Source organism: Diabrotica undecimpunctata, chromosome 8 (genome assembly GCF_040954645.1).
Source record: "Diabrotica undecimpunctata isolate CICGRU chromosome 8, icDiaUnde3, whole genome shotgun sequence".
NCBI lineage: Eukaryota > Metazoa > Arthropoda > Insecta > Coleoptera > Chrysomelidae > Diabrotica > Diabrotica undecimpunctata.
The window spans coordinates 4,598,758-4,611,460 of record NC_092810.1 but is presented as its reverse complement, the minus strand read 5'-3'; the positions used below and the strand labels follow the sequence as shown (position 1 = coordinate 4,611,460).

General features: G+C 32.5%; 1 protein-coding gene across 1 annotated transcript in view; it reads left to right on the top strand.

Moving 5' to 3' along the window:
- The window catches only part of LOC140448248 (uncharacterized), a 190,067-nt gene that overhangs the window by 155,765 nt on the left and 21,599 nt on the right, over positions 1 to 12,703 (top strand). Inside the window, exon 5 of the mRNA XM_072541352.1 lies at positions 9,756 to 9,889. Coding sequence (XP_072397453.1) covers positions 9,756 to 9,889 — 134 coding nt within the window. The remainder of the gene's footprint in view (positions 1 to 9,755; positions 9,890 to 12,703) is intronic.

Genomic DNA, 12,703 nt, shown 5'->3' with positions numbered 1-12,703 from the left:
TCCTTGGACAATAAGCATTCCTCCACTGTTTCCAAGAATGCAAAACAATACACAAAAATATTTTTTTATTAAAATAAATGTTAGTAACATACCCTCATATATTTATATAAAAATAAACGTATTAGATTTGGGCGTTATTTGGGTTAAGAAAAAAATATTAAAATAAAACTGAAATCCTTACAAATATTTGTGAACAAATAGATAGTTTTGTAAAGTAAATAAAAAAAATCGGTTGCCTGTAAAGTCGGTTTTACGGGCGAAGATTTTACGTGACAACGTCTTTTTCTCGGTAGAATATTTATTGATATGAATATTATTAAATTGCACAATAGGAACAAGAAATTGAATGAAAATAAGAATTGCACAAATTTTAACTATAGAAATATATTTTGTTTACAAAAACATTGTACATGTAAACTTAAACTTAACTAATTTCTATTTGAGTGATTTTGTTGAGGATAGGACGATGATAGGAGAAATATGAAATGAAAGGAAGTGTTTCTGCTGTAATGTGTCTTGAACGCCAAGAACGCTCGAGAAAGACAGAAACCAGTGATGTTCCGTGGAGCTTATCCAATATCGGCAGATGCCTTCGGCAAAATTCGGTAGATTTCGGTAGATCATATGCAATGACGTAAATTATATATATATATATATATATATATATATATATATATATATATATATATATATATATATATATATATATATATTATAATACAGTGCGTCCAATTAAGTGAACACCATAATGGAATTTTTTTTAGTTTTATGACCTAAAACCTAAAATCAATCATCAATTAAATTTTTTGAGCCATATACACGAGGTTTGTCAAAAAATATGAACATAAAATTCATATTTTTTGATAAACTGCCTATATTACTAAAAAAAAATTAATATCTGATGATTGTATTCTAAGTTTTAGATCATTCAGAACTTTTTAGAAAGAATAACTTTTTTCCATAAAACTAAAAATAGAAAAGTTTCCCATTATGGTGGCGACTTAATGGTTCAAAAGTTAAAGACCTTAAATAATTATGCTGAACTAATTATTAGAAATAACCATAATTCATTGAATTTTGTTTAATAAATAAAGAATCAAATTATTGGGACCAAATGCTCACATCAGCTATTATGATACAAATAAGGTTTAATAATATTTTAAGAAATAGTTATAGGTCATAATATTTACAGAAAGTTAAAACGTTCTGGTTCAAATAGATGTAACAACCATTATCTGCTAATGGATTAAGTCGGCAGTCAAAGAAAACCGACAGCACACACACCGTCATTTAGCTAATAATTTATCACTTGATACTTGAGATTCTTTGAGAATTGAAGAGACGTGTGTGAATGATTATGATTACGGAATGATGTTTATATAATATGTTATTATTAGGTATAAAATTACGAACTTGAATCTCGGGGTATTTCGCTTTCTTTGCATCTTTGCAAATATATTTTTAAACACTATAGGGAAGTATCAAATGAATTTAAATACAAACGTATTAAAAATACCAAGTATTAGGTTACACTGAAAAGTTTTTTGATGGTAACAGAAATAAAAAGATAAATTGTATTATCCGAATTTATTTTCAAGTCATTGTGATATTTGTTTTAAAATTAGGTAGATTCAAGGGGCAGTTCGGTAGATCGGTAGATAGGAATCAAATTCGGTAGATCTACCGAAAAATCGGTAGACGGAACAACACTGACAGAGACACAAGCACGGAAGCACGCACCGATTCAACGCGCCTAATTCTCTAGTGCTGCGCGCGCAGCGGACCGATCATGTTTGAGTGGGAGAGAGACGCAAGGCATTCGCCGGTCCGTTGGGCCTCTTTCTCGTTCGGTGACTCACTGTAACAGACGTGAGCGGGCGTTACACTTTTTCATGAATGACTCCGAGCCACAACCTAATTTAAGACGTTGTCACGTCAAAAAATATAAAAAACCACATGAAAAAAACTTGTATTGCTAGGATAAATTTTCAAACTGCATACTAAACAAAAACCTAGGTGAAATAAAAATTGATCAAAAAAGTTTGTTTCCAGCTTCAGTCAAACTTTACCATTTTTATATGCAATGTTTACATTAGTGGTTTTGTACATCCCAAACAAACAAGCTTTTTACAACGCAAACACAGATATTTTGTCATCCTGCGCTTTCTACTCAGACATAAACTGCAAATCTTGCGTTTTTCTAAAATAACAACATCTGTCTGATTGTCCTCTTCTTCTTCTTGACCTCCAAGTATCTGGCTAATTGTAATACGTAATTGACGTGGAATGTTCGTCATTGTCATTCGTCTTTTCATGTAATCTTGCACTAACTGCATCACCAACTCCAAAGCAAAAACACCTTTTTCGTTGATTACTGGATTGTTTTTATAGCACTGATGTAGAAAGTATGAATTTGCTACAGAAATTTCCAATACACGGAAAAAAATTGTTAAGGGCCATCTTCGGATTCAACGACTTGAGATGCTTTTGGAGCATTTCTCATCTAAGGAATCTACACCTCCCTTATTCCCATTATAATAAGAAATAATTGCTGGTTTATTAGTAAAGGCATTACTATAACGTCTATTATGCATTAAAGATATTAGCACTGAAGCCTTTCCCACTTTCCTACATGAGAAATTAAGGTTCTTCCCTAATTCCATAAATTGTTGACCCTTCAGGTCTGTTTCTGTTGGGCAGAAAAGATGGAGGTATTTCAGCTATATTTTTTTTCAGTGTGCCCAAATAAGTCAAATTTTTTTTTCCGCAAAATATTCACTAATTGAATAGAAGAATACCAATTATCAGCTGTGATATTTCGGTTGCTACCAAAAAGCGGTTCAGCTAAGCGCAACTCAGATTGTGTAGGCTTTAGAAGTTTTTTTGTACTCGTCACTGATACCAAATCTATCTGAGTCTGTTCCGCTGTAGATGTAAGCGTTATACAAATACTCATTACGTGCATCCGTAAGACACTGTATTTTGAGTCTGTATTTAGCCGGTTTGTTAGGCAAGTACATTTTAAACCGGCATCTACCTCAAGAATTTACAACCATTTCATCAATTGTGGCAGATTGACCAAGTCTATATACACTTTGACAATTTTCTATGAAAAAATTAAATATAAATGAAATAGCAGCAGTTGGATCATCTTTTTTGCGTTCCTCTTTGTCTTTAGGATTGTCGAATCGGATAGCAAGTAAAAGAACAGCATATCTTCTTTTGTTCATTGGAAGATTTCTCTTCCAGTACCATCTGTTGCAAGTAAACAGTCTATATTTTCGTGACTGGAAATAAAAATGGCAGTGTAAACAAGGAGTCTCAAAAATGCTCTTAACTCAATAACATCCACTTCTCTAAGATGATCGATAGAACTAGCAGAATATTTCTCACGCAGAATATGTCTCAGATCCCGAAAATTCCGAACATGTATCGTGTTCAGATTCAATGTGTGGTCTTCCGAAATATCGTCTACACCACTGTCACTATCACATTCCTCATTGTATCACTTTAAAAGAGGTTTCTCATAACCATCATCGCCAAAACGCACCCGTTTTGATGGCCCGGCCATTACTTCTAAAAATGCACAACACACAAAAAAGTAACACAAACGGTCCGGCGTCGTCTGAGCAACTACTCTCGACCTAACTGTTGCGACAACTTTTTAGGAACTGAGAGAAACTTGTCGCAAATACACCCACTTGTCAAGCTCGAATAGTTAAAGGATTAGATAGAACGACTTGCCTGTGGGCGGCGCCGATTGCTAATAAGTAGGCTTCGGCAAATATGCAAATAAAAGTGTAGAAAATATGCGCATAAATATGCACGTGTTTACCAGAAAATATGCAAATATTTTACAAAATATGCATACAAATAAATAAAAAAATCGTAAAATAGTAACAATTTTATTTAAAAAAAAAAGTGTACATAACTAAATATTTCCTACTATTCATTAAGATTTACATTTATTTTAAGTAACTACATCATTTTTAAGTATGAATAAACTTATTTAGAATTATGGTAACAATAAATGACCAAGTGGTGTTCAAAATTTTCTAACAAAAACTTGTGGCTTCTGTCTGAGTACATATATTTATATATGGAAAAACTTCGTTCAACATCAACTGATGTAACGGGAGCATTTTTCAAACTAACCAAAACATTTGGTTCTAAATTAATTGTTTCCGAAATATTTCCAGCTAGAACACTGACTACTTCAGAAAGAATATGGTAACCTTTATTTTTTTCCATAGTAGCTTCAAATTTTTTTAAAATATCTTTTCCAATATTACCTCTAACGTTCCGACAACATGACGCAAATTCTTTTATTAATGCTGTACTTTCGAACAATGACAGTTTTGGTGATTCTAACTGAGTAATTGTTTTTTGAACAAAACTAAAATTTGATTTTATAAATGAAAGTTCTTGTTGAAGCAAGTTACTCTGAAAAGTTTGTTTAGAATCCAAAAGAGATTGGGAACTTTCATCTGTTAACGTATCAATTATGTTCTTTATTTTAACAAAATGATCTGCATAAAAATTAGCTGCTTCTAACCATGTTCCCCATCGCGTTAAAATAGGTTGTGGTGGAAGAGGAATGTTAGGTAGCATTTCTTTATAAAGTTGAATTCTTATAGGAGATTTAAGAAATACTTTTTTGACACTGGATATTATGGTATTTACAAGAGGAAACTTTTTTCGTATTTCCTCTGCAACTCTGTTTAATCCATGCGCTACACAAGTAACATGTATTAAATCTGGGAAAAATATTTTTAAATTTTGTCCTGCTTTCATCATATAAGGAGCAGCATCCGATAAAATAAGCTGTAATTTATTAGAAGGAATAGTTGTCGGAAGAAAAAAAGTTGCTAATGTTTCTTGTATAAAACGCGAAATTGTTAAAGCATTTGTTTTCTCAAGTTGCTGGCATGAAATAAGATGAGATTTTGGTAAGGTATCTTCTTTAAGAACACCAATCAATAAATGAGCAATATACTTTCCTGAGGAATCAGTGGTTTCGTCTACAGATATGTAAAAATAATTATCTGCAATTTCTTCCTTAATATTAATTAACACCGACGAGTATAGCCCGTTCACATTATTTCTTCTTGGAGACCGATCACTTGGAACATTAAGTTTGCAATATTTTTTTAGAAACGAACTAAAATTTACATTTGCTAATTTTGAAAGCGGTATGTTTGCAGACACTAATGCGCGACACAAGTCTTCATTAAAAGTTTCTTGCTCATCTAATTTTTTTGAAGTAGATTGGAAACATTTAGCCATTGAAGTTTGATGTTTTCCTCCTATTTTTCCTTTTTTTGCAATGTGTGAAGCAGTTCTCACATGTTGGTCTATCTGAAATTTCTTCTCACATGCTATCTGTAAATAAAAATAAAAACCTTTATTTTAACCCAACCTTTAAAATATAAAAATATACAAGGTGTTTTTGGTTAATCAGATAACTGTTTTGGAAAAAAAAAACACTCGCTAAGTGTTTTAAATGCAGTATTAATCCACAAATTAGTTTTTGTTACTAACCATTAGTACATCATATAACTTATTTTAAAATTCAACAAAAGTTTTTTTTTTGTTAATTCAATTACAATAAAAATAATTGTGTTTTAGAATAGCTGACTTCATAAAAAAAAGTAAAAGTGAAAAATTTTTCTAAATACACACCATTGTATTGTACCATGGACAATTTTTTCTCACTAAAGGAAGCTATTTTTCATTTAAAAACAACCTACGAGTACTAAATTTCAAGTAAATACGTTTATTGGTTTTAAAGTTATTGTTGTTATTAACTAAAAGAATTTAATTTTTTTTAATTTTAACACCCTGTATCTCGAAAAGTAAATAAGTTTGACCCCTCATTAACTATATCGTTTTGTTCAATTTTTCGAGAAGTATCTACAGTCAAACGTTGTAAGTGTCATTTGGAAACACCCTGTATGTATGAAATATAAGATATTTAATAGAAAATATTAGATACTTACAATTTTGCCACAGACTGAACAGTAGATTTTTCCCATATCCATAGACAGCTCTTTATAAGGTTTAATCCAAGTTGAAGCACTGGTTGTTTTAGGCATTATAAAATCACAATCTTCCTTTTTGTTACGCACAACGAGTGTTTACGCTTTGAATATCATAACAAAAATGATTTACAAATCTGAGCATCAAATTAGAAATGTTTAGGTACCTAATTCAATAAACTGGGAGATTTTTGAAAATCCCTAAATTAGGAACAAAACTATTAGCCGTTTACCTGCTGTTAAGATACAATAAATTGTAGATAGATTTGGGGATTAGATCATAAAATGCAAATGAGCGAACCCTTAGCGATTATCCAATAACTGAATGCCTCAGTGACCGAGACTTTCTAAGAATGTTGAGGGCTACTTAAATTGATCTTCTTTGAAATTGTAAATGTTTTGTACCTGTAGAGATTACGTACTTAGATCATTTCTTGATTAAAATGACTACAAAATTTTATACAAGAATTGAAATAAATTGGTATGTTTAAAAATTTTCAAATACAGTATAAAAATCTGAACTTTTATGCACTTTATGCAAACTTTTATACAAATATGCCAAAATATGAAATATTTGCATAAAATATGCACAATATGCAAAATATGCAATATGCATATTTGCCGAAGTCTACTAATAAGAAAGAAATAAAAAGTATTGAATCGTATGTCAGATGACGCCAGACCAGTTAAGGGTTAAGCATGTCCTCGTAGAGTGTCCAAGATACCAGTTGCATAGAGAAAGACCAACTATATAATCGGATCAACAAATAAAATCTTAGAAGAAAAATATAAAGTTGAACAATTGGTAAAATTCCTTAAAGACATTAATATAGTTGACAAAAATTAAGTAAATTATCTCATATATGTATATTTTATGCCGCTAATAACCTCATAAGTTGATGCGACAATGTATGTAAATAAAAAAAAAAGAATTACTATATTAAAAACTAATTTCAAATATCAACTGATACTTAGTAAAAAATACCCCATTTTATAATGGGGAGAAACTGTCCCCCTTTTACGAGGTTAACCATTTGATCTTCCATAATATAAAACTATCAAAAACGTCACATAAATATTATATTTAACTCTACAACGCATTTTGTTCACAGAAACTCTTTTATATGGCAACTGTCTGATTTCCAACAAAATATTAATCCCAATATTAACAGTTAGTATGAAAATCTACATTTTAACCAATTCCGTTTAAAACCAGTCACTATGAGGCAAAATAGTCCAATTATTACAACCAGTTTCTGATTTCCTATCAACTATCTGATTTCCTACAACAAAATAATCCCAATATTTACAGGTAGTGTAAAGATCTACATTTTAACCTGTTTGGTATAAAAAACCAGTCATTACGATGCAAAAATAGTCCAATTACCACTTGTTTCTTTACAAGAGCCTACAAAAACAACAACAATATTACCCAAATACAAGACCCGCTTTTTTAATCGTTTTATTGAAACTGGTTTTCATTTCTTGAATTTTGATTGGAGAGCCGGTATGTGTGGGTTGGATTGTGTGTTCTAGTAAATCCAATAAAAACTTCACTAAGGCATGTTAAAATAACTGACTTTACTGGTTTTTGAAGGCGTGTGAGTAAAGTTAGAATATTATTCGACATAACTATAAACCAATAAGGAAAAAGAATACATTAGTTTACCTAATTACTTTTAAACATGTCATTTTTATTACTTTATTGCAGTTTGAAATCTACAATATATGTATAGAACATGTTAAAAAAATCTGAAAATTTATAAACTTAGTTCATCTGATGCAGACCAAGAACAAAATGGATAGATAGGGGATAGTGAGGCAAAATAGCACCTCTAACATTATTTAGGCTAGAAATGATAAAAATCGAAATAATTAATTAAAGTTTAATGAGAAAATAACTGGGTATAAAACATATTTCTTTTAAAAAAATTATGTGTGCAGTTAAAAGAAAAATAACACTATTTTTAAAAAGCTCTAAAGGGACCGATAAAATGCGTTAGGCTTTCACGATCACGTCTAACTTGTTAAACTGTTTGTTCGGGCTGTTAGGCCGTTGTCTTCTGAGATTAGTTCTCGATGTTTCGCCAGCACTAGGGGTTGGCATCTTCTGGAGATGTTACTGCTTCGCTTGTAAGTTGAAACTGACGCCGCGTTGATGATAAAATAAAAATAAAAACGTTTATTGCCATTTTAATGTTACATTTCAAACTGTTAATATTTCATTTCTTCTTCTCGACGTCCCGCTCTTGCACCTCCTGATGTTGAAGTTTTTCTTCTCGGATTTCTGGGCTTCTGCTGGTGGTTTCCTCTTCTGTGGGTACTTTTTGTGGCATCGTACCTACTTCCCTGGTTGGCTGTTCTTCGGAAACCATCCGGCTAGACCCTGATCAGGTGGTCGATCAGCTTGTGGGCGTGTCTGTACATCCCCTGGATCCTGTTTTTCTCGAGGATGTCTTATTGTGGCCTGGTGGAAGAAGAATCTGGTCCTTTCCTCAGCCACCACCCTCAGTGGTGTGTACTGGAGCCTTTCTTTGATGGTTTCATTGGATATTCTGTCTTCCCATGTCGATCCGTCTATGATCTTGTAACACGATGTTTCTGTGGCTTCAAGTCTCCTCCAGTTGGTCTCCGCGTTGTACTGCGGGGGCCATATTTATATTTTTCTAGTCGCCTCAGCTCCACTGGTTTTGGCTTGAGGACGCGTGTGTGTTTTGCGGGAAGGGTTTCTGTGGATTTTAATATTGGTATCTATGTTTTGTTGATTTTTAGCCCTTTTTCTATCCGATTAAAATTATTTGGGTGCTTATATATCTCCATCGCTTCCCGATACAACCGTGGGTAGTACTATGATGTTTTATCCAGCATCTGCGTTTCTTCAAACAGTATTCGATGTTCTCCGCTTCCCAAAGTGTGATCGGCAACGGCAGATTTGTCGATATGTCCTAAACGACAATGGCTTTTATGTTCGTTTATCCTCGTGTTTGTGTGTCTTTTCGTGGTTCCCATATATACCATTCCACATGAGCATGGTATTTGGTATACTCCGGCCGTTGCTAATGATCATGAAGAGAAAGATCAACAACGAGCGTTCCTTGATGTATTAGTAAATCAAAAGGAAGGTTACTTAGGACATAAAGTGTATCGAAAAGCTTCAAAAATGGACAGATACCTAAACAGAAACTCAAATCATCATCCAGGCCAAAAACAAGGTATTATCAAAACTCTGGCGGAGAGGGCGAGGAGAATTTGTAGACCACTGCATCTACAAAGTGAACTTCTTCATATTGAAAAAGCGCTCACCTCTAATGGTTATACCAGAAGACAAATACATAAACCGATGAACAACGTCTCTAGAAGAAAGGACGAAGAAACAGTAGCATAGGCAAAGTGTTCTTGCCCTATATATCAGGGGTAACGGACAGAATTGGGGGAATACTTGAAAAAGCCAATGTGAAGACCATTTTCAAGCCTACTAAGAAAATCAAGGACTGTGTAGGATCGATGAAGGAGGAGCGCGACCGGAGTACACCGAATTCCATGCACATGTGGAATGGTAGGTATATGTGGGAACCACGAAAAGACACACAAACACAAGGATACACAAATATTCGAAATAAATTAACATACATATTAATTTTATTATTAAATTTTTGTTTATTATTTAGGATTATATTGAATAGAAATTATTTTTCATTGGCATTTGTGTTGTTTCAGCCCTTCCTACTGAGAATCCAGTAATCACAGGGGTGGAGCAGGAATATCAAATAGGAGATGAAATTAATCTTAACTGTACGTCAGGAAGAAGTCATCCAGCTTCCATATTACATTGGTATATCAACGAACAGCAGGTAATAGCTAATATTTTTAATAAATAGAGAATAAAATTGTGTAGAAATTAAATTAGTGTTTAACCTAACAAAAATAAAAATTGTGCCAGAGGAAAATTTTTTAACATTCGGACGTAGATTATTGGTACATGTAACACTAAAAACTCATAATCTATGGGACTTCTTTCATTTATAGTCCAGTCGTCAGAGATTTGATCTCTAAAAACGAGACGAATAGACTGAATTTTACTGAAAATGTCAATTGTATTGTAACGAAAATATTTTGCCTACCTCAGGGTACGAACATAGGGGTAGAAATAGGGGACAAAAACTATGGGGCGAAGATAGGGCAAGCAAAATAAACGCTACTAGTGCGTACGACACTCAGGGGGTTGTTGGAGAGCTGGGGTCGTGGATAAGTGAAATAAATGGGTCGGATTGGGGCAGCTACAAAAAAAATAAAGGGGTACTTACATAAATCTCCTGGACAAAATGAAATAAGATATGGCAGACAAGGTTACCTCTTGCTATTTAAATTTGGACGCCGCTTCGAAGAAAACTTCCTGCTGGAAAAAGAAAGAAAATTTCTTCTTCCCTAAAATCAAAAATACATACAAGGGTTAGGAGATTTTCTAAACTAAAATAAACAAAGGATCAGAGAAACAAATCAAACGTTTATTTTTGTCTCATACAAACAGTTATCAAACATAAAAATGGCACAAAAAATATACTATATAAATAGTTGCCAAATACAGAATAAAAAACTTACATGTGTCCGTTTACAAACTTCGTTTACAAAGGGGTTGGAGATACTACAAAACTTACAAATGTTATCGCACAGAGATTAACCTTTTTTTAAACAAACAAAACAAATGAATATCGAAAAGAACAAAGCTAGCTGTCATATGTTAACATTATATTAAAAAAAAACAATTAAAATGACAGCTGTTAAACCATAAAATTTACAATTTATTATTTATTACAAATCCTTTAAATTTTAATGAAAGCAATTATTGTTTTAGCAAAAAAATGTCTGTCTTTACTTTAAAATTAAAATGTTAATTGTTACCTGATTTCACTGTTTAGCACTTAACTTTCAAAAAAAACTTGTTAACATCTATGGGACTGGAGCTGCAAAGGACATAACTCTCAACTTGAATAAAAATAAACCATTTCCATACGTAGGCAGGAACGATTGGAACAGAAACTTGATGGAGGAAATCAAGCTGTCGACGGGGACATTCTATATAAACATTTTCCAAATTTCATCAGTGCCGGTGTACTGCACAAATCTTATGGGTGATTACTCTGATCTAAACTGCCACATTGCATAGAGTATCATCACCTTAACCGGTCTTAAGATATTACACAAAAAAAATTGAATCGACTCGCGATTCAAAATCTCTTCTGTCTGCTCTGCTTGGGGCTTAAATTTAATGTCGACTCCTCGATGCCTTACATTTTACAAATTTCAACGCAAAATAAATTTCCCTTTACGTCTCACAGCTAGTTTTTGCCTACAAACTTAAAACAAACAATCTACCCTTTTTTGACCTCGTTCTTAGCAACGAACCGACAAAAAACTTCTTGAGTATTTACTTTAAAATTGGTTAACTGGAAATTTTTTACCTCACAACACATACAGAGAATAGGGGAACATTAATGTAAACAAAGACAAAAAAATATTCTCAGTTAATACGTCTTAGAAAAACCGTATACCTGACTTGCAATATTATATTAGGGGACTCGAAACAACTTTTAAATATTCCAGTTTATTGCGTTTTAACGACAAAAGACAAAAACAGCTGAATACCAAAACTTGATATTTAGAATCTCAACTTAAAATGCCATAATATATTGATCGTTTTAAAATTCATTTGCAAACAGAAAAACGAAAATATTCCACCAAATTTAAAAAGCTACAGTATGAACCCAAAAAAGATACAAAAAAGTTCTTTACCAAGTATGTGTAAGCTGTAGACAAACATATTTTAATTGAGAAATATAGCTGCGATAATTTATTAGCAGTTTTTTTGTGAAATGAACCGTTTTCTCAGAAAGAATGCTTAAAGCTACCGGCTATTTTGAAAGTTATTAAACTTTGCCGAATTTTTGGCATTTTTTACGATTTTCATGAGCTCAATAAAATTTGCCACTTCCATTGACCAGTCGGTGTGTGTGGAATTGCCATTGTTACAGCTAAATGCTAAATGCTTCGTTTGCTAAAGACCGCGTTGGGTAGCAAATCAAACTGGAAATAAGATAAAGTTGTAAACTCGTAAAAAATTGTGACTTCTTATTTTAAACCCTCCTTCCAAATCTTATTGATGTCTCATCTGTCAAAATCTTTGATAGTCTATCAATCTATCTGCCATTAAGATAATACAGAAACAACACTGTCATAGCAGAACAAAACATATTGATACAGTGGGAGCCAGTTACGAAGATCCAGCGCAAATCCTTATTTTCATACCGATTCGATCCGAGAGCCTTGCTTACATATTTATCCACGCTGTCAGTAGCGCAGCGGTAACTATTCGGTACCGTTAATCTTATTCTTATTCTTTATCTTATAAAAAGCATCTTATTCTAGTAATCTCCACGGAAAAGACGTTTTACCGCTGGAAAAATCGAAAAAAAGTTCTTTATAAACATCGAAATAGGACATACAAATATAGGTTTAGCAGTTAATTATGTTTATATAGCTAAGTCTACATAAACTTTAAATATTAAATATTTTTTATATATAGATTAAAATGTTTCTTAAAAATTTCACTGTCATCACATCTATATAATGCATATCTTTGTAATTTGTTTAACAGTTATTTGAATTGT